General features: G+C 28.7%; 1 protein-coding gene across 5 annotated transcripts in view; it reads right to left on the reverse strand.

Moving 5' to 3' along the window:
- rg (A kinase anchor protein rugose) overlaps positions 1 to 24334 on the reverse strand; it is a 244306-nt gene that overhangs the window by 163181 nt on the left and 56791 nt on the right. For 4 of the 5 annotated variants that reach the window (XM_087162540.1, XM_087162543.1, XM_087162539.1 and 1 more), the window contains exons 2-3: positions 2499 to 2603; positions 1419 to 1545 (exon numbers count right to left, since the gene is read on the reverse strand). In XM_087162540.1, the coding sequence (XP_087018666.1) occupies positions 1419 to 1545; positions 2499 to 2603 (232 nt within the window). Of the gene's footprint in view, positions 1 to 1418; positions 1546 to 2498; positions 2604 to 2945; positions 2965 to 24334 lie in introns of those variants that run through there. The other variant, XM_087162544.1, reaches the window with a different exon arrangement.

Raw genomic sequence — 24334 nt, forward strand, 5'->3', positions numbered from 1 at the left:
TTTTTACAAAATCATGTTCAATTTACAACAAAGCTTTTTTTAAATTAAAAATAAACAAGTTTAAAAAGGAAAACAAAAAATAATAAGCTACTTTTAGTTAATGTTCTAGGCCATGTATGTCAAACTTAATTGCCTAGGAGCGTCATATTAAGTATTTTTAACTCTATCTTTGCCCAAATTAAAAAATATATACATAATAAAAAATTATAAATTTCCATTTTTCGTTAAAACGGCTTACCAGAATTCAATTAACTTCTTAAAAAAATTTCTGTTTTTAAACAAAATAGGGTTCGTTATAATTATATACAGCTAATCGCATTAATTATATAATGGACATGCATAATACATAAAGATTTTTTCTATTTTTAAGTATTGACATATTATTTTATATACACATATGGATTTGCATGCTCAACAACATATTATTTAATTTCATCTAATTTAATAAATATTTTTATATTAAATTTAATTTAAAATGTGCATTATTGGACTAATAAACATGATTTTCTAATTCTGTTTTAGAATGTAAAAAAAAGTTTGAATTAAATTTTAAAAATTAAAAAAGAAAACCACTAAAGCTTTCGATTAAGAGATTATTACAAATGCAAGAAGATTTGATAACAAATGGCAATATTACGTTAGTATTTTAAGGCAATGTTTAAATGAGAGTCCAATCTCAATTCCAACATTGAACTGTATTCATGATTCATCACACTATTCATTTTTACCCATTTTCACCAAAAGACTAAGAATCAAAAAAATTTTAAAGAAAAATACTAAGCAAACATAATGATTATAAGCCATATTTAGATAATATAGTTAGTTATCAAACAAATTGAAATTATTCTTTTTGCAACTGAAAAGGTTTTGTTAACAGTCCAAAAACTTTTATAAACTACTTAAAAAAGAAAAGAAAAAAATTGCTTAAGATCAGCAGATAGTCTACTAAAGATCATTATTTTTCAAAAATTATAAAATCATTTTCTTTAACTAGCTACAATTTAATAAAAAAAAAAATTTTTAAAAAACTTCAAAAAATTCTTATTATTATTATTTTTACTCAGTTACCAGTTGGATCTGGATTTATAACATTCCTTTCTTTCTAAAAGTATTGTTGCTTAAAATTCAATTAAAGTAATTTAAATTTTTTACAACATAAAATTTTTTGTAATGCAAATTTTTCTTTATCTACATACTAGATTGAGTCCAATTATTACAAAAATAGTCTCTTAAAGACTGTAAATTGAATCAGTAAATTTTGCAACAAGAGAATACAGTAAATCCTTTATGTCAGAAGAAAATAAAAATGTCTTTAAATGACAAATCATTATTTTTGTGTGTGATAAATCACCAAAAATTATGAATGTCACATGTAAAAAAACTGAGAGAGAGATAGAGAGAAAAGAGATTGAAATTACCTGCTACAACTTCTTCAACACATGGTAACCTAGAAAGAACATGTTTAATAAGACCAACATCTGTACAAGCTTGTAGATTTCGAAGGCTTTTCCTTAAAATAGCAATAAACACACTCCACACCTCAGCCTATAAAAAAAATTGACAATGATTCAGAGAATTATTTCAAATTTAAAATAATTGAGCCGTTATTTTCGAAAGTGGAATAAATCCATATATGAAGAAAAAAAATGAGTTGATAGTGACTTTAGTATGATATATACATGTCCTCTTTTTTTATTTTTTTAATCATACATTCAATGGAGCACGTTTTGTATGTAAAGTAATCAAAACAACATTGTTTAAGAATAAATGACAAGACAAGCATGGTGCATTACGAATTTGTAATCTCTCGAACCAATTTATACTTTGAAGTCATTTACCTGATTTTGTTTAGTATTCCTTCGAGTGTTCTACTATTTGGTTTGTGTTTCATACACCAATCAATTGCATGCATAAACATTATTCAAATAATGTAACTGTTATGAAAGCAAAGAATCAAAAAATAATAAATTAAAAGACCTGAGCAAAATTACTATGCCACTATATGAAACGTCAGGACTTATCCCATAACAAAAAAGTACAGCAACATGACGGGCACACTATTTACCATGAATACTTACTTGATGTTTTAAATAAAATTATTTATTCGTGTATTTACATATTTAGATTTCATCGTTATTTTTTTAACATTAAAAAAAAACCCATTTCAATAAAACCTACGTGTAGAAAAATACGGACTTTCCTTTTGCATTTATTTCCTATAAAATGTAATGCAATTGTTCATTTTCAGTTCATTTTGAGCAATCAAATAATAATAATAATAATTTTATTTACAATTTTTATCATTATTGCATTTTAAAGTTTAACCACATTAGAGAGTTAAAAACATCTCAAAAATTGATTACCATTTTAACACATTTCAAAAATCTATTCTAACACTAACAGTTAAATATCTCGATTTATGAAAAAGTGGACTTTATCTACTTTCCAAAATAACGGTTCACTGTCATAGAATTACGTATTATAAGAAATATTATTACCTGCAAACTGGACGGGCAGTGATCCAACAGATCTAGCATATGTACTATATTTTGGGGCTGTTGTATAACAAAATTTAGTTCCATGTCGAATTCTCCCCCAACCAGCTGAAACAAAAAAACAGTACTCATCATTAAACTTAAAATGTTAATAAACAGAAGAGAATAAAATTCGGCATCAATGATATATGAGAAGTCAATATAAAAACAAATCTTCCATAGTACATTTTGAAATACGCAGATTTTGTCTCTCCAAGCAATATCAATATTTGACAATTTTAAATTATAATACATTTGTTTAATTTGGTATTTAAGAAGGGTACCATAAAAATAAATAACCTAAATAATAACACACACATATACATATATATTCTTCATTGCAAACTTAATTACTAAATTTTAGATTTATAACAGAAATTGAAGTAAAAATAATGAACAACAATTTGTTACCATTTCTAATCATTGCACAAAGAAATTAACGACTCATTTTATCGTACTTCATAATGTTATAAAGCCTTAAATATAAAACATTTATCGTTAACAACCAGAATTATTAAATATCTCTTTTTTTAACAAAATACCAAATACATATTCGGTAAGTTAAAAAAATCACATATCAAAATGAATTTGTTCTTTACACTAGAAAAGAGAATATAGAAAAAAACACAGAAAAACTATGTAGGTGAGAGAGATTAATTGGTCAAAATTCATGGATCGTTTAACACGTGACTGAATGAATCATAGTCTCAAATGAAAGTTATTATAGAGATGAGGTACGTAGAATCCCTTGAAACAGAAGTCAAAATTAAATGTTAGCAACTATTCTATGTTGATAGTAGGGTTCGTTGATTTAATTCAAACGATATTTTAATGGAAATCATCAATTTAAAATTTTATAAATCATCTTAATATGAGTTTGTTTAAAGGTTATTTGTTTTCTTAAGTTTTGTAGATATATTGCATAAGTACTTGATAGGTAATGAGTAATGAATTAAAGTACTTTTGAAATGACGTTTTAAAATTATTTTACATTCTTCCAATTTTTTGGAATGCCAACTTGGAACAAGATAACAAAGTAATGTAGTTTTTTTTTATATGTATAGTTACATAACTTTAAAACACGATCTTCAAAATTACAGTTTATTTCAACATTTCAAATGCCTGAATTACAGTAATTTAAGAATGTTACAGTATTGAAAGAATATTGACTTAACATAATATTTTAAAAAAAAGTTGTTTAAAAACAAATTCATAATGCCTTTTTTTAAGTAAGATTTAAAAAAAATGAATGGATAAGTTATTCTATATGTCAACTTGCAGTTAGGGTAAAGTGACCACACGTCCCGATTTTGGCGGGACAGTCCCGCGTTTTGGTGAACTGTCCCGCCGATTTTTAAAAATGTCCCGCTTTTTAGAAAATATCTGCATTTCTTATTTTAAATGTACTGTAAAAATATATTCCTATTATTTATTAAGTATTATGGTGAATATAAAGAAATAAAAAATACATAAAATGCGTGCAGAGTAAACTAAATTAGGCAGTGTACCAAGTTAGATTTACTCGGTGGTGTGCGAATCATTGTCTTTACGTCTCGGCTTAATTGAGATAAGTGCGGACTGCCGTTAGACAGTGCGGTTTGTTGTTTTCAATTTGACGTTCGGTTTGACTCATTATTTGATTGACTAAGGTTGAGCAATAGTCGCCACAAAGTAACGGTCAATAAGGTAAAATTTAATACTCTTTTTTAGCCTTTGTAGTAAATTTTTTATTTATTTCTAGTATTGACCCACAAAATAAAAGACGAGTAAATAAAAGAGGATGCAAATTTAATGAAGAGCTAAGCAGAGAATTTCCATTTAATAAAAGTAACAAAATGGACTATATGGTACGGTGTGATAAACGCAATGCTGAATTTTCGGTCTCACATGGTGGAAAAAACGATATTACTAAACATCTAGCGACAAAGAGGCACAAAAGATTTTCTAATAATACCGCTTCCTCATCTAAAATGGAACAGTTTTTTCGCAGTGTTAGCTTTAGCAACACGGAAAAACAGCTAGCATTAGCAGAAGGGCTATTTGCTTTCCGCACTATAAACCACAATCAAAGTTTCAGATCAATGGATTGTACGACAAAAAATATGCATGTGCAAGGACAAAAACCGAAGCAATTATTTGTAATGTTTTTTCACCATATTCGTTTTCACAATTGCAGAAAGAATTAGAAAAATGCGCATTTATATCCATATATTCTGATACTTCCAACCACAAAGATTTAAAATTATTTCCCACAATTGTTAGATTTTTTGATCCAGAAACAGGAATTGAAATTAGATTTTGTTTCATTGCCTGATGAAACTTCACAAATAATTTTTGATTTAATAAGTACTACAGTCGACTCGTGTTATAACGACCCTGTGATAGAAAGACCAACATGATATAACGACCCTGTGAAGGAGTCCCAATTCACATCCATAAAAGATAACGTTATTTTACTCTTGCTATACCGACCGTAAAAAAGGTCAACTCCTAATATAACGACCCTCTCTGAATTTGAACACCGCTCTTTTCTAACTTCCTATTGGAAAGTGGGGTTAAATGGTTGACCTTGAACAAGCACACATATGTTAAGTCTTCTTAATATGTAACTTCAACAGATTAATGCACATCAAAAAATTAATGTCTTCGTCTGATGAAGTCTCGTTTATGTTCCTCGGTTTACTCTTCTTTATAATACTGCAGATTATGTACATAAAAAAAAATTCGTTATATATACCGCAAATTATGTACATCAAAAAATTAATTCATTAGAAACTAGATTTTTTTTTAGTCATACTATGTTTTTTAGTCTGCACTTTAAAATAAAATTCTTAATTGTTAACAGTTGTAATTCAATTGTTAAAATGTCATTATGTTTTATTAATGTATGCATCCTATCCTTTTTTAGTTTATAACATGTATACCACAAATAGTATATGCATGCATTATGACATTTAAAACCATTATGCGACCGATTTTCAAAGGAAATTTGCTCATTTTGATATAGCGACCATTTGATATAACGACCAGATTGGGGCAGTCCCGATGGGGTCGTTATAACGCGAGTCAACTGTATTTTTAAAAAAAATTATTTAAACAATAAAATTATTGCCCACTGTGCGGCTAACACTAACGTAAATTTTGGTGGAAAAGCTAGAAGAGGCATCAATAACGTTTTTACGAAACTTAACGAACATTTGAAGCAAAAAAATATTGGAGTAGGTTGTGCAGCGCACATTCTATACCTATACTATTCAAACAGCATCTGACTTACTTCCAGTTGTTGTTGAAAATATTATTGCAAACATTTATTCGTATTTTTATATATATATTGTGCGTATTGAAAGTTTGACTAAATTGTAATTCTCATTTCATCCCATTTGTCCCGATTTGTCTCAATAAAAATGTGGTCACTTTAAGTTAGGGTAAGGTGTGGTACAGGGGATACAAATTATTCTGTTAGCACAAAGGTTTTTTTCGTTCTTTCTTTCTTTTTTTTTTCTCGTAAGAATTTTTTTAAAAATTTCTCGACAGTTTTTCAGTTATTTATAAGGATACATTTTCTTTTTAAATAAATCTGAATCACCATGCATCTGAATCATCATCATGTTTTACATAACTATAAAGCTATTTTTGGTGTAGCAATACAGTTCGAAATGTATTGTTGTTTTATTTATTTTCAATAATTCAATTATAATTATATTTATAAAATATATTTAACTATCAAATAAATTTCTTATGGTATTTAAAACAAAATTAAAAAATCTAATTTAAATAAAATATATCAGGTTTTCCGTAATTGTTTTTTTTTTTTAAATAAAAAAAAAATCACGATTTCTGGTTGGAAGAAGAGTAATATCAAATATGCAAGATTCACAAGGCTGTTATTATTTGAGTTTTTCATGTATCTAAACAGATTATTAAAACAATAACAACAAATATAAAAATTAACCTTAATTTTAAAAAGAACTTTTGAAAGTAAATAACCAACTTTATAAATCAATCTTTTCTATCTATTCTAACCCTGATCGCTTGTTACAGTAATGCAAATTCTTTTAATCCTTAAAAACTATTTGAATTCCAGCTTATGCAAACCAAGCAGTCACTTACTATGTAGTTACTATGTAACTGACCAGCAGTCACTTACATAGTAAACATAATTCAATTTCCTTAAGAAGGCCAGCAGTCACTTACATAATTATCAAAACTGGCACTTTACATGTATGCTTCCATTCTAAGTTCAACACAAAAGCCCAAAAAAAAATTTTTTTTCACTAATCGCCGAGAGTGTAGTTGTTAAGGTAAATATCTTCGCAACTGAATTTTTTATTTATATAATTTGGAAGTCATAACTAATTTTTACCCATTTTATCTACATATTTAATTTTCTAGGCAAAATTATTCTATGTGAGCCGTTAAAAGAATGCAATAGAGAGAGAAAGAGTGGCAGATAGGCCTTAAACAATATTGCATGTAAACATAACGTAAAGTTTATTATAGTGTTGTAAACTATGAATGACGGTTGTTGGGGGAAATCACTTGGGTGCTATGGGGTCGTGTGACCTGTATTTAACTTTTAAAAAAAAGGAAATGCGTAGTCTAGAATAGGGTTTTAAGTCAATGCAGAATATTTTATAAAGTTATAAAAAAAAAAAATTAAGGCATTTCAAGACAAAAATTTACAAAGGCTAAAAGTCACATAAGATCATTCATAGTTATAGTCCACTTACTTTGGTTATCATTTGAGTAATCATAAAGAAAATAGGCCTAATTTCTTAGCAACACATTCTTAATGTGATTGATAAGTGCTCTTCAAAACAACAATATCGGAGTGGGAGAAAAATTGCCCAGGTATTATTAATATCCCAAAAATTGAACGTTCGTTATTAATGTTTAACTATGTATTTATTAATGTCTTTAAAGAAAGAAAAAAACGATTGTTAAAAAAATGGCGCTTTTTTATTGTACAAAGATTAATTTTCGAAGGAATATGAATCGTTTATAGAATTAAGTCTTTGACAATCTTCATTAAATCACTCACTAAGAAATATCAGAATAAAAATAATTACTGACGACGAAAAATAAATTTAAGTAATTAAAAAATGAGAACAGAAATAATAATTAATAGGGGAAAAATAAGTTCGAAATACCAAAAGCTACGCAATTAGTAGAATTACCTCAATAAATCAAGTATTAAAATTTAATAATTTCTATAATTGTTCTCGTTTTGCTTTCTACTTTGTAGTTTACCATCTAATAAAGAAACAATAGTTTAAAATACATTATATACTGACAAGCTATCGCAAAAACAAAGCTTAAAAAAAATGCAATGCTTCAAGCTCGGAAAAAAATTTAAAATCTCTACGCAAATAATATTAAGGAATGCAATAAAAAATGGAAAAAAAATGACATTAATGATCTCCGATACAAATTGTACATTTTCTCCCAGTCAATGCTTTTTTTACATAAATGAACTCCAAAATTAAATGAACGAAAATAAAACATTGCGTTCGGAAAAGGATAGGTTGTATTTTTCTTCAAATGATTGATGATTAGAAAATTGCATTTGAGTACATCATTAAATTCAAAGAAACAATTTTTCTATCATTTATATTTAAATTTGATTAAGGGAAAAGTTAAAAGTATTAAACTAACAAACTAGAAACTGATAAATGGCTCTGATCATTATTAAATAAAATAATTAATAACCATCTTTACGGTAAATGAATTTTATAATTATGAGTAATGATAGATCGATTGGCTTAAAATATTCCCGAACAAAATGAAGAACTTTCGACCGCTCTACCCGCTTGGTGGGAATGATTTAACTCACAATGAAAATCTCGATTTAAATCACCTAATAAAAAAAAAAATTTAAAAATCATTAATTTTTGGAGAAAAAAAATTTATTTGTAAAAGACTGATATTATTGATAGCGAAAGTTTTTCTACAGAGAAAACGATAAAACGGAGATGTATTTAAATCATTATATTTCATAATATACTAAAATTGGATACAAGTGACAAGAAACTTTTAAATTATAATTTTCTATTGTTTGTAAGCGAAATAGGTAATAAACATATTTTAACTATACCCACTTAGTTTTATCCTTTTTGAAGTGCGAGTGCTTTTAAAACTCAATGTATGTCAATAATGAAGAAAGATTTTTATCTAAAGTAACTCAAAATAAACTCTCCATTAATTCATTACATATATAACTAGATATACATTTAAGACATAAGCGAAACATTATTTATTAATTTATTTATTTATTTAAAAAAATCATGATTATGAGATTGACTGTAAACCCACTCTGATCTCTAAGGATCCTATTTTTTAATTGAGGTCACTCACCAAGTTTTTGAGCCCAATAAGCATCTAAATCAGTGGATGAGAAAAACTACAACTACTTTTCTAAAAATGTAGTAATAATAACAACAACTACTTTTTATAATATGTAGTGATTCAAAACTACTTAGTAATTTTAGTAACTACTTCACTACTTTAAGAAGACAAACTTCGCTGGGGTACTTAACCCTTTGCACTCGAAGTCCTTTCAACAGTTAAAAAAATGGACGCAACCACTAAAATTTTGAAATTTTTTGTACAAACTTGCCCTATAATACCCGGAGATCATTGAATGAAGTGGTAACAAACCTTAAGATGAAAAACATTTCTCCACAATATTAGTTATATTATAGTAATTTAGTAATATTAGTTTCCACAATATTAGTTATACGTGATTTTAAATACGCAATTACTGTTAACGCTCGGCTACAGCTACTGGGTCATTTTCATTGTATCCATTGACGAACAGGCGAAAATTTGTACCCATCAAATTTTTAAAAAAATTAGTTGCGTTAAAACCGTGTTTCTTCACTAAACTACCAGTTAAAAGTAGTTGCCAGAAATGGCTACAAACTGCTGTTTCCCCCCCCCCTCTCCCGTATTGCACTGCTCACTACATTTCTTTTTTTAAAAAGTAGCGCAATGTACTACAAACTACGAAAAAAAAGTAGCGACTACAGTAGTTTAACTACTTGTTGTGCTCTACTTTCGACCACATATCTAAATACATCGGAAAAAAGGTAGGTTTGCACAGAGAAAGGCGTTTTCTGTTTGATTCTATAACTCAATGTTTCCCAAAGTGTGGTACGCGTACCCCCAGGGGTGCGGGAACAGTTTAGCGAGGGTACGCGTTCTTATACGAAATATCTTGCAACAAACGTAAATTTCAGAGAATTTTATTTAAAAACAAAGCTAGCCATGAAAATTTACGATTGCGTATTTTTTTTATTTGCTATTTTTTGCAGAGTTAACAGTTAATAATTAGTAGTGTCAACAGCCAGTTGTGATTTTTCAACTTTTGTGCAATTTTTTTACAGTAAAAGTTTGTAATAAATTCTACTTATTTTGATTTTTTTTATAAAATATAATTTTTATCCTTCTTGAAAAATAAACATGATTGTTTTTTAACGTCATTCTGGCTGCAAATGCAAAATATGTATCCAGTTTTAACAGTAAAAGTTGTGAAAGATATTTTGCCTTTTTAAACTTCATATTAATGCGAAGTCACTTTTTCAGCTTTCGTGGATATTAATTCGAAAAAGAAATAGATTATTGTACGTGGAATCGCATCTCAGACTAAAATTGACCACAAGAGAACCAAATTATCATGAACTGTTATCACAGCAAAAACAATATATCAAATAAACTTATTAACAAAACTTTATACCAAAAAATAAAAAATTACATATTTTTAAAAAAATACATTCATTTTTTTATCAGTGGTACACAGCATTACGAAAAATTTAGAAGGAGGGGTACTCAAAAGTCATAAGTTTGGGAAACACTGCCATAACTTAACATATCGTTTACCTAAATATTTTAGCATATTTGAGTTGACCCCTTTGATCCATAAAGACTGGCATTGCCTGGCTGTTCTGGAAAATTACTTCGTCTCAAGGAAAGAAAAAAAAACATTTTTGCAACAGTTTGACCGGGAAATAAAAGCAGCCGGTGCGCAATGCCATCATATAGTCAATCTTAAAATTTTTCAAAACCTGGCGAACTTTTTACACAAAAGTACTAAGAATCCTAACAACTTTTAGAAAAATCCTAATGTTAAATCCGTTTTAATACTTTTATTAATGTCAAATCTTTTGAAAATCCTAACGTTAAATCCATTGAAAAAAAATAATTTGATTCTCAATAAAAATTCTTTGGTAAAACTGGAAAAACAAATGAATGAATCTTTCTATGATACAACACAGTAGAAAACATTCTATCGGGAAGTTAATTAACGAAAAAATTCTTTCACAATTCATCTTAAGTTTATTTTATAGAAAGAAAAAGAAAAATTAAACCTTTTGTAATAATTCGGTTTTTGAAAGAGATAGAAAAATATCCCCCCTTACATTTTTGTTCTTCGCATAATTAAACAAGAAAGCTAATTAAATGAGATCTAAGACAAATAAATTTCCATTAAGGTAAGCAATGGTGACCGCCTAAGGTGATATTATGACCAAGTCTGACAGTTAATGAAGAGAACACGTCGTTTGGTTTTTAAATAAAATAAGACGGGTTATATTTCCTTAATAAAATGAAACTTACAACATAACTTAAGTTTATTAGCTTAAAACTTATATAATAAGTCATATTAATTTATGCTAACAAAATAATTCAGAGTTCGACGATTTAAAGTGTGATTATATTTAATGCCATTGTACGTGTTTTAACATCTTTTTGGATTCTTTTTTAATTGAATAACATCTATGCATGTTTCTTTCAAAATTTAAAAATCTTAGAAAGTTTCAACTCTGATTGTAGTGATATTTGTAAAATTTAGGTAGGAATTTCCTTTTCTCGGGATCTAGCGAATTAATAAATTAAACAAATAAAAAGCTCAATAATTAATCTCCTATAGTGTTTTATTTTTATTTTTTCAAAACAAAATGTTTTTCTTTAAATTTCCTTACAAAAATAAGTATATATATTTATAATTTCAAAAATATTAAAAAAAAAATTCATGGAAAAACTCAATGGTTCTTATCAGGATGCATTCATTTACGACTGCGAAAGAGATATTTCAAATAATAATTAACGAATAATATATAAAGAATAATTATCCTAAGAAGAAAATCACTATCTTGTCATCAGCTCTCACGATTATATTCGCAAAAATTGTGCTTTCTAATACACTCAGGGCCTAATATAGGTGGGTTTTACTACCGTTAATCGGTACTTTCAAAAAAATCGTATTTATCCTAGCCCAGAAAGACTAAAAAAAATGAGATCTCTAAAGTTTTATTAAACGAGTGTAGAAAAATACCTTTTGTATAAAAATAATTCAATTCACGTGCATATTCCATAAGTCCCATGATTAAAAAAAATCACACATAGCGATTCGTGTTCATGCGTTTTAAAAATCATACGTTGGGATAGTCTTTTTCTCGCAATTTTCGTTTCGTATTAAAAAGATTTAAAAGTCACATTTCGCGATTCGTATTCACGCGATTTAAAAATCACTCATCGCGATTCATATTAACGCGATTTAAATATCACACATGTCAACTCGAATTCACACTATTTAAAAATCGCATACCATGAAAAGAAAGAGCATTATCTAGAATGAATACCCAAACTGTTAATGCTTTTAACATCAAGTGTCACATCTGCAATTTCTGTAGAAAGACTATTTTCCAAGATGCATTTGGTATGTTTGAAATTAAGGAGAAATATTTCAACAAAATTAATGCATTTTCATTTAATGGCCACCCAAAACTATTAGGTGATCAAGTAGATCAAATTACCATAATATTTAAAATTTCTGCAAATCGCAGGATAAACATTTAGAAATTTTTTAAAAATTTTCTATCTACATGAACTATTTTATATCATTTATGATCACTTGCTAAGAAATTAGTATATTATTAATTTTTTAATTGTAAAAAAGTGTAATTAAGATAAGTAATGTAATTTGAATTAATTGTAAATATGTGTATTAATTGTAAATAATAAGTGCCATGCTAAGTAAGTATTTGTCATAAAGATTTCTAAACAAGTATTTTAATAGTTCTTTTTTAATTAAGGAAAATAGTTCCTTCAAAATTAATTTTTTTTAAATGTTTATTCTTAAAGATGCTTTAAAGATGCAAAATATACAATACAATAAAGTGACGAGCACCAAAGGGAACGGGAGAAACCAATTCATAAAGTTTTATCAAATAAAAATCACAAAAATTCAAGAAAATTACACAGCAAAACACAAATAAGAACATAAAAAGGCAGAACGGATGTCATGTATTACTGATATCTTGTAAAAATGATTCAGAAATATTTTCGTTAAATTAAGTTGCCAGATTTCAAAAATGAAATTAAAAAGTAAATAGAGATAACAGTTGGGTTTATTAAGGCGCGTTCATACTGAAGTAAAGAACCATATTTGATTCATCTATTACATTGGATTGGCTCGAAAATTGGATTTGCGCAAGGTAATCGGTTTAAGGTAATCATTGCAGCTTATGCGCAGTATAAAAACTTCATAAATTTTAAAGTCTTAGTTACCCAGAAGACACTAAAATGTCGTAACTAGAAAAAAATTCCCTTGCAAATTAATTAAATAAAAGGAAAGAGTAACATTTTAAAAAAGGACATAAGTATCACTGATGCTTGTTTCGGATATATTGACTGAGAATAAGTGTCGAAAATCACCAAAATATGTACTTGTGTTTTATTTTGGAGATCGTTATTTACTAATTATAACACCGCATCCGGTTGTATAAAATGAAGAATCACAAACATTTGTGTAATATTTTAAATCGTATAAGTGCCATGAATGAATAATTTTCAACTTTTAGGTGAAATAAATTTTCGAATGTTATACGCAAAAAATAAATAATAAAAAAAACCACGCAAGAAGAACTTTTATCAAGAATGAACAGATACGCTAAAACTTTAGAATGGAAAAACTCTAAATAAATGTTTTTCCATTTTCTTCTATTCAATATGAATAGAAGAAGATAGAAAACTTTCAAACGATCATTTAAAAAATGGATTCTCTAAAAAGGGTAAAATCGTTAAGTGCCATGGATTGTTATTTCCAACTTATTAGTGAAGTGATTTTTCGAATGCAATATGCAAAAAAACCATCCATAAAAAAATGGCGCACACATCAAAAGTGAACTGGTTTGCTAAAACTGTAGAACGGAAAACAGCATAAATGTTTGAGTCGAAGAAAATGGAAAACGTTCAAACGATCATTCAAAAGAAGGATTCTCGTAAAAGGGTTTTATGGAGCATTTTCAGGAACAATTCTATTTTAAGGAAAAAGTCTTGCTTTTAAAAACGTTCGGATGGAATCAATGTAAAAGCGACAAGCTTCTCCTGATTTTTTTCAGCGATCTTTTACAAGAAAAAAAATGGTTATAAAAAATTGCACGAGAAAAAGAGGGAGAAAAAAAACATACTCACGGAAATTGAAAGCAATAAAAAAGTTTAGAAGAGAAAATAAGTTCTTCCTACAATTTTACAAGTAATAGAAAAGTACTCAAATTAACAATAAAGCCCCACTAAAAATAAAAATTAAGAATGTTCTAAGCAAATAAAAATAAATTCTAAATATGTAACGTGTCTCTAAATACGTTAAGTGACATAACAAATAAATGCTCAAATAACATATTAAAAAAATTAATTAACAATTCTTCAAATGTCACCAATTTTGAATTGATATTAAAGCATTAAAGACTTGCACTTAAAGAAACAAAAGAGCTTTATTATACGTAGTATTCAATAACATGTACTGAAAAAATACATTTCAAAAAATAACCAGAACTTTATAAGTCTATGTCAGGGTGGAGTTTTGACATCAAAATCAGGTTATAACTTAAGTAAAAAAATATCAAGAACCTAGGATGATAGTCACGAAATCGTAATGCATGTTAAACATATTTAGTATAAATATATATAAACATATAATATATTCTAATATATAAATACTCTCTATATAAGTATATAATTCAGAATAATCTTATCAAAGATATTATAGGTTTGAGCAAAATAATTTTTTTACTGTTTTATATTTATTATTATAAAAATTTATGTCAGCAGAAAATTTGATTCAATAAAATCAACAAAATAGTGCAATTATTATTTTACTTTCTCAATTATTGAAATGGCAATATTTTATTTTGTTGTTTCAATTTCAGATTTTTTTCCCTTCAGATCTTTCATTATATATATAGTGATCTATATTCAAAACATATATTTGCAATATTTTTCTTTTTACAAGAAATTTTCTTTTCAACATATGTTAAATTGTATATGAAAAGTGGAATTTCTCTGCAAGCGATTCGCTGTCACTAGTGCATGTTTCTGGAATTACCCACATTATTTATTCCAGCGATAACAGATAACACATAGCAACAGTAATGAACAACAGATTGACATAGTCAGATCATGTAAAGAATATAAAGAACAAGGTAAATGCTGCAACAGTAAAACTGCAAGCAATTATGTACAATGAGAGATTGAGCTTGAAACTTAAGAGACTGCTATTTATCTCAATGATAAGACCGATTATGACCTACGTCTCCAAGGCATGGTGTAGCATATCGGAACGTGAGCTGGGAAAACTCACTGTAGTGCAGAACTAACTACTGAGAAGGATAACGAATGCGAGATAGTACCAAAGGTATAGCAATATTTACTTGGACCTTGAGATTGGCTGTTTAGATCATCACTTTCTAAATCGAAATTTCTTTGACAAAGTGTTGAACTGTGATTCTGCAAACTTTAACTCGAGTTTTGACTACGAAAATCTCATAGTGGACGCCTCCCTGAGGCCAGTTGCAGACTTTTTTTAAAAGTGATGCAACAATGACCATTTGAGTTTTGACTCATTTGAGCGTTTATAGTAATAAATAATATTTATTTGGCAATACATATGACGATATTCGATATGAATATATAAAAATGGGGAAATATAAATATATATAATGCGTTGACTGAAATCAATTTGAATTGAATGGCACTAAAAATAGACTAAGCTTTTTGATTGATAAATTAGCGTTATGTGATGCATGATGATGTGATGTTTGTTGTGAAGTGATGTTTTTGTGTTGTGATGTGTAGTTGAAACGTGCTTGTGTTGTCTTGTTGTACTGAAAAACTTTGTACAGGAAGTATAATTTTCGATTATTTATATTATGTATTCTTATTTTTATCTTTATGTATGAGTTGTTATATTTATGTATTTTCAAACTTCATCACACATGATAATATTTACTCGGGTAAAAGGGGCCCATTTATTAATTCTTACTTTTATTTCTAGACAACAAGGACCAGAAGGTTTCTACCTCAATGATCCTCACCAGATGATGAAGAGGTAAAGGGCCTCTCCGGCCTCAGGAACCCCGGCAAATCGAAACGACTGCGAACACATAGCTACAGAATTCTATAAATGAAGGAAAATGACTATACTCTATTGCAAGTTAAGAAAAATCCATTATCCCTATGGAGAACGCCTGTTTGCATCTATGTGCACACCAAATGGATGTCAAGCATCTCGTGCAAACGAATATCAACATCGCAATCTCTTGAAACGACGTAGAGCGGCCTTCTTTTTGCTTATAAAAAAGGGCTCCAATTAAATTTCTATTCGACGAGTTTAACTATTAAAAAGTTTAATATTGTTTTGAAAGCATAATTATATAATTTGATAGCTAAATAAAACGGAACTATATGCAGTCACGTATGATTACTTAAATCCTATAGGTCTTTTCTTAACTTGCACCGTAGTAGAGTTTCAAATACTCTTTTATAATGTTGCTATGTAGGTCATTATTTATTATTATTTTTTTTTTTTTAAATCAAAAGTCATTTGACTATAATCACCTTCCCCAAATCAAGCCAATTTTATTTTCAATCCCGTTATGAATACGTGCCCATCACCAAACTACTAATATTTTGTTATTATGTATATTTTGATATTTTATAACCGTCGTTGAACAGCCGACCCAATCTTTACGACTACGTTCAACTCCTTAGCCTCGTAATTTCGAATCCAATCTAGAAGACAAGGAAACTCCTGGATCAAGTATTGGGAGAAATTTGCCTTCATGGAGGCTCTTTGATGAAACTAACCCTAATTAGCATTACATGATTACATGGAGACGAAAACCGCGAAAACTTCCCACGGTTAGTCTGACAGTAAGGGGTCTCTAACCCATGATCCGTTGTCTATCACTGAGGATATTTTTCGTCAGCACTGTGATTGTGGTCAGTACGAGTCGGGTGCGGAATTCGTATCGAGCAGCCATAACTGAGATTCGAACCCGGGGCACCTCATTGGTAAGCGAAAGCTCGATCTCCTGAGCCACCACGTCTCTAATATATATACCAACATACATCCTGTAATATCGAACAAATGATCAGAATAAGAATTAAACTGGGGAGCGTTCGGAAGATGGATACAGGAAACTACGCCCATTATCGTAAACAATGAAAAGCTACAGTCGGAGGTCCTGATGTCGAAGAAATTGGATGAAGCCAACTGAAAAACACAGACCGTTATGAAGAAACGTACTATTCTCAACTTTTTATTTTCCCGAAAGAGAGTTAATCTGAGAGTTCGTAGAAGAATTATTGGTCAATCATGAAAGTAAATTACAGTTAAGATCAAAACGAGTCAATTGCTATACCCATTCGATAAAATTTCGTTAAGTTTTTTTCCCCCTCAGCTTTTATTAAGAAAAGAGTTATTTCTAAATGGTCCTCATAGAAGAAATTAAAGAGTTAAAATCGTATCAAATTCGAATCAAATTCAGTTAATCTTTCAGAACAAAAATACTTTCGTTACTCTCTGAAAATACTTTGAGCCATCCTGTAGAAAATAAAAAATGATAGAGAAAAAAATACAGGAATATAAAAATACAGGTAATAAAAATCATACGCGTAACGAACATAAATAAAACTCAGATAACTATTGCTATAAAAATGGAACAAAAAAGAAAAGTAAGCAATAAAACATTATTCTGTTAATATAGTTTTCAATACTGAGTGGCAAATACAACAAAAAAAAAAATCTTTGTAAAAGGTCTTGTTACAAAAATAAATAAAAATTTTAAAAAATAGAAAATCAGCTCATAATTTTGTGAAATTTGATTCTTTTAGACCGGCTCCTATTTCTATCAATTTGTAAAAATAGGGTTCTGTTTTTAATTTAATAAAAACACTGATCAATTTGTCCTCTAAGTTGTAATGAATTATTGATGAGTACAAAATTATATAATAACATTGTAAAATAATTTTTAAAAAATGCACACAAAAAAAATCATTCAATATTATCAAAAATATATTCCGATTTTTATTGTACAAAATTTTAAAAAAAAATTATAAAAAGTTAAAATAAAATTATACAAAAAAACATAAAAATTAGAGATTAAAATATTACTTAATTTTAATAACATGAGGGTTAGAAAGGGGTAATAATAATATAAAATTTAAAATCTCTCTCAAACTGTTCACATCATAGCCTTTAGTTTTAATTTGCTGTCAAAAGAAATACTTTCTGAAAAACGAGTCGACAGTTTATTGCCAAATGAACTTGCAATAATCATCCACTCCAGAGTCAATTACTAATGGCGCTTACTTCTTCACCAACAGAGATATTTGATATTCAATATAAATTTCGATGTTATGTAGTTTAGAAAAAGAAAAAGAAACTAAACTATTGAGTTTTTGCCGAGAATTTACAACTGTTTCAAAAATGCTTCAGTGGGAAAATTAATAAATATCATATTTCACCATACGCACCTACCCCCTTTGTCACATGTCACGTTATATTATACAGTGAAACCTCTCAGGTCAACCACTATACAGTCAACCACTCTCTGTTCCACAGTAAAATGATCGTTAATCAAGGGGTTACCTCCACTGACTTTAAAATGTTATCAAAGGTACATGATTTTTGTAAACGATTTTAATTTTTGTCAGTGTAATTTGCTTGGTGCGGAAATGACACTTGTGTTGGCGTCATGAAAACCGGATCGATGAATACAATTTAGCGTCAATAAAAATGATGTGCAAAAACAAATTTATTAATTATGAATGTCAGAACTATTTTAAATAAATACACAATTATATTTTTTGTTAAAGTTTGCACTTAAATTTATAACTTAAAAATTAGTTAAGATTTAAAAGATGAGAAGAGGTTTGTTTGCTTCAGATGCTTAGTTTTTTTTTTCAAATAACCTTTTTTCTAATTTAACTTTCAACTTTAAAAATAAATCATTGATAGTATCGTCTTTAGTGCACTCTAAATGCAACATGGGGCTATAGATCTTTGAAAGAGTTCTCTAAATAAGAGCCACTCATAAATATTTTGAATACATTTTAATTTACTTATTTGTTTTGTTAATATTTTTTGTTTTGATACTTTTTCGTGTTTCCTTTGTTATTATTTTTTTTCTTTTTACCTTTTCCGCATTTGGGGCAGATGTTTGCCCGGTCGCTGATAGAGGTTTTAATAGTTTCACCTAATCCTTCAACAAAGTCTAGGAAAATCCGTGCCTCCCAAAAGTTGTCGCAAATAGAGGAGGTCGTTACATTTAGGTGGTCTTTCCTGGAGGTTTCACTGCATAAACATATGCTAGCAATTCAGAAACCAAAAAATAAATAAATAAATAAAAATAAAAAATAATATTTTTAAAAACCACGTTTTTGTAGTGGAAAATAATAATTAAAAAATAAAAATTTGGAAAACGACGTGGGGCGCATGAAACTCATAACAGTAATGTTATATTAGTGTGTGTATGTGTGCTCATGAGAATATGTGTATGTATATCTGTAATTGTATCTGAATGTGGAGTACGTGGACTATGTTTGCGTATATGTATGTGGATGTGCATGTGTATAAGTAAGAAAATGTGTATATGTATGTGGATGTGCATGTGTATAAGTAAGAAAATGTGTATATGTATGTGTATATGTACTGTTATGTATTTCATGCGCCCACGTTTTTCGTCTTTCAAATTTTTATTTTTTAATTATTATTCTCCACTACAAAAACGCGGTTTTTAAAAATATTATTTTTATTTTTTATTTATTTATTTATTTATTTTTATTTTTTTGTACTCACTTCCAAAATCTCAATTTTTTCACTCACTGTACACAAAACTTTTCAACTGACATGTGACACTAATTTGAAATAATCGAACCGACAACAAAACAATAGCGAAAATACTAATTTTTCTTTAATTTTATTTTACTTTGTATGTCTTCTTTCTCTTCATTTTCACGAATTCTGAACTATGTGCCAAATTTGTAGTTTGTAGCTAGTCGGGAAGTTAGTTTAAAATCGATTACAAAATTCCACCCGCACAGATATAGACGAAGGCAAGTTAATGTAAACATGGTAACATGTTAATGATATTTCAAATTTAATTTTCAAACTTAAACTTTTTTTACTGACATTTTTGAAAATAAGAATAATAATGATTAGATATGATCTTCTTCTGATGATAAAGATGAAAGAAAAATATTAAAAGAAACAATATATAAGTATTTAATTTATTGATTTTAAATATTTTTAATTTAACCAAAGTGTGGGTTGCCTCACTTTTTATTACATGCCTCCCTACCTCTTGTTACAAACCCCTCCCTCCCTCCCACCAAGAGTGATATCATTTTATAAACGACCCCTTAGAACCTTTTTATGTACCAGCCAGTCAAAAATGTATTCTGAAATTTTTCATTCCTAAACACAATAAGAAAGGAATGTTTGCAACAAAATTTAAATGCAACTTCATGAACCACCAAAAAAAAAGTAAAAGCCAGTCAAAAATGTATTCTGAAATTTTTCATTCCTAAGCACAATAAGAAAGGAATGTTTGCAACAAAATTTAAATGCAACTTCATGAACCACCAAAACAAAACAAAAAAACTAAATAACCACTACTAACTTTTTTCAGTTTGAGTTCCTTAAAAAAAAACATAAATGCAAAGCTTTTTCCTACAGACGAACGTACATTTAATAAACGGCCCCTTAGAACCTTTTTATGTAAAAGTCAGTCAAAAATGTATTCTGAAATTTTTCATTCCTAAACACAATAAGAAAGGAATGTTTGCAACAAAATTTAAATGCAACTTCATGAACCACCAACCAAAAAAACCAAATAACCACTACTAACTTTTTTCAGTTCGAGTTCCTAAAAAAAAACCATAAATGCAAAGCTTTTTCCTACAGACGAACGTAATTGCGTTAGGAATGTCTTCTTCTTTTTTTTTTTCCTTGATAGGCATTTCATGAGCAGTCACGGAATTGCCTAAGAAAAGAGAAAAGCCCGTGCCTGACATCTACCCTTTTGAAGAAGTCTTCAAGAAAAAGTTCCAATTCTTCAATAAATTCGCTATTTCTTTCGTTTTCAAGAAACCGTTAGTCGAACGCAGAATCTCGTATATATAAATAATTCATCGGGGCTTCTAACGGAAGAGTGGAGCCCCAATCCATTACGTAGAAGAAGATCGGACGGGTCGGATCGATGCGAGTAGGAAAGTAACCTGAGGAGGAGGATGAAAATAGGGGATGGCAAATGTGCAATTCATCAAGTAAAAATGAGTAAAAAACAAGACGTAAGGGTTATACAAGTCCAGAGGAAAGTTTAAAAATAGAGAAATATGAGATAGAAATCTTGGGAAGAAAAAAAAATAATAAGGAACTAGCGCATTGTTAAGGGAAAAGTATCTGTTAAGAATGCTTTTAAATTCTAAAAGATATGGTTTTGGATGGGGGGTCGGAAGAGTACAACGAATCTTGACAAAGATTTATTTCTCACTTTCCGGAAAATATGCGGAAAAGAAAATTTTGTTGTTTCAAATGAATTTTAATAAATTTCACGCGACATGAGGGATAAAATTACTAGTGTTTTACAAATTAATGTTTCATAAAAAAAATATTAATACGTACAGAATAATTAAATCAATAACCTTCTGGGACTCAAACGTTAAATAATGTCTGAAAATTCTATTTTTACTTAGAATTGTAAAGCTTAGAAGGGAAAAAAAATCACGAATGCAATGGAATATTTTTTTTATTTTTAAAAACGATTATTAACTTTTTTTTTAGTTATATTTAATATTAAATATAAAATTATAAGTTTTAATACATATTTAGCATTTTTTTCGAATTTGTAATAGATTTGTATTCTATATTTATTCTCGTTCTGGTCATTAGACAAAATTTATTACCATAAAACAATAACCTTAGCCTTAGAACTAGTGAAAAGATAACTTCAATAAAATTTCTTAACTTTCTCAAAAAATTTTAAGTAATTAAAAACTCAGACCGAAGAGGGCTAACCCAATTATATTATTTTGTACATACTATCATTTTGTTAATGCTTGCAAACAAAAGAAAAAAACTTATAAAATATTATATTTAAAGTGAAAAAATTGAACCAAATCTTATCAAATAATTATTATTAATGATATTTTAAAATAATTATTGCAACTAAAAAAAATAAAAAGCATTATAATATTGGGGAAAATTTAAAATAAGAAGAAGAAAAAACTGTGCTCAGGGTAAATATTAGGCCTTGTGAAATTTCGGCATCCCTGTTTAAATGCAGAGTATGTATAACCTTAGTCAAGTTCAAAAAATTCGTTATCCCGAAAGTGTCCCCGTTTAATGGAAATTGGTAAACCTCATTATAAAAGTTCTGTAAATAGAATAAAGTAATAAGTATATAACGTCATTTAGACATATTTGAAATTTTTACGTTTAAACAAATTACATTCAAAATAATTCACATGATTTTACTGGGAAGTTGAATTTTATTTAAACATAGAGAATTTTATTTAAACAAGGGGTAAACTCAGGGGGTCGGACCACCCTGAATACTTTTTGATCTAATGATCGGATCTTCATGTTCTAGGACTCAATCTTCATGATTTAAGGCAGTGTTCCCCGATTTATAAGGGAGCGACAGCAAATATGCTAATTAATTAATCCAGACACTATTTTAAGTAACGAAATCAGACACAAAAACGTACTCTATAGTTCCTGTGAAATCAAATTTTAAAAAAGTCAGATACTTAAAATTCGATTTCTCAGGAACAACTCGAGCGATTTCGCACTGTTCCTCCTGAGCATCAGACGTAGATCTTATTAACGTTCGGCCTCAGAGGCATTCTTATTGCGTACGTTGACGGGGTCGCTAAGGATTTGCACCAATCAGATTGGAGAAACTTTTTGCGTTTGAACTTTCGTTATTTACATAACGTGAAAAGTAATTGCCAGGAATCACTACAAACTGTTTTTCTTTTTGTATTGCACTTCTTCTTTTAAAAAGTAGCGCTTTACACTACTTCCGGCCACTGGGTAAACACTTTATAATCTATGCCTACAATAAAAATTCGAGATGAAGTAAAAGTTATGTAAATATATGAAAATGAGTGTTCTTCTTTAGTCCTCCATGCTCCCATAACAAATCAATACCTCTGGGGGTACTGATCCAGGAGTTTCCTTGTCTTCTGGATTGGTTCAAAATTACAAGGCTACGGAGTTGAACATTAGTAGTCGTAAACCCCAAAAATTGGGTCGGCTGTTCAACGACGGATATAAAATATAAAATAAAACAACGTATCTTTATAATAATGAAAATAACAATTTTTCCTCAATAACATCGAAAATATGTTGTATGCATATTTTGAAACCTTTTAAAATAAAAAAGTAAAAAGTTTTAAATATTTATCAAGAGCTTTTTGGATACAGCACATGAAGCTTTCAGATTCATTTTAAAATTAAGCAAACACATTTAGGTGTTTCTTGGCTTATTCAAACTAAATAATTTATAACTATCTGCGTCAAACATTTATTTATCATCCGGGACATCATGCAAAAACCCGTAAAAAAGAGGCATAAAAGTGGAATGGTTTTAGAATACTTATTCCCATATCACATTCACGAAAAAGTTTTAAAAAAACTAAACACGAAATTTTATAGCTCGAGTCGATAAAGTATAAAATCTCCTAAGTAAAACATGCTAAATTTACGATGTGCTTTTTTTCCCTCCTTTATTTAAGCATAGGAATTCTAACCATTTCCCAAAAACATTTTCGCATCAAAGTGAGGAGAAAATAAGTATTGCAAAAAATAAATATTAAAGTGTTCGAATGTGATATTAAAAAAAGAACGGAGGGTGATGTCGTCGAATGCAAAACTGCGAACCTAACGAGCCCCCATTGAAAGGATATACAAATAAAAATATATTATAAATAAGTAAATAAAGGATGCCCAAGAGTCCATTCCAAAAGCTGTTGGAAACCGTTTTGGCGGCTTCTTGGCGGACGACCCAGTTAGGGAGGGTGATATGTCTTGAAAGAGAATGGGATTCATTGATGAAATAGAAACAAATAAAACAGGCGCTCTCGAATAAATAAATTGAAAACCGCTGGAGCATTTCTATTTAATAGCAAGTGATGTTGAAAAGTTCGTAAAACACCTTACATGATAACTAGTTTCTAGCAGTACTGTAATAAGTAGCAGTAATAATAATAAATATTCGTAAAAATATTGTTTGTTTCGAGAAAAAAAACCATCATCACACTAAAACTAACTTTTTCAATATCGTTATTATTTTTAACCACATAGTTGTAGCAGCAAATGTTTTTTGAGAAATTATGGGGTGTTGATCCACCATATGATTTTTTGTAATATAGGGGATACAAGCGCTATTTAATTTATTTCAAACTACGGAATAGAGAAGAAAAGAATTTTCCAAAAGGAAAAGAAAAAAAGAAGA

This window comes from Parasteatoda tepidariorum, chromosome 1 (genome assembly GCF_982258835.1).
Source record: "Parasteatoda tepidariorum strain Cologne lab strain chromosome 1, Ptep-v5.0, whole genome shotgun sequence".
Lineage (NCBI taxonomy): Eukaryota > Metazoa > Arthropoda > Arachnida > Araneae > Theridiidae > Parasteatoda > Parasteatoda tepidariorum.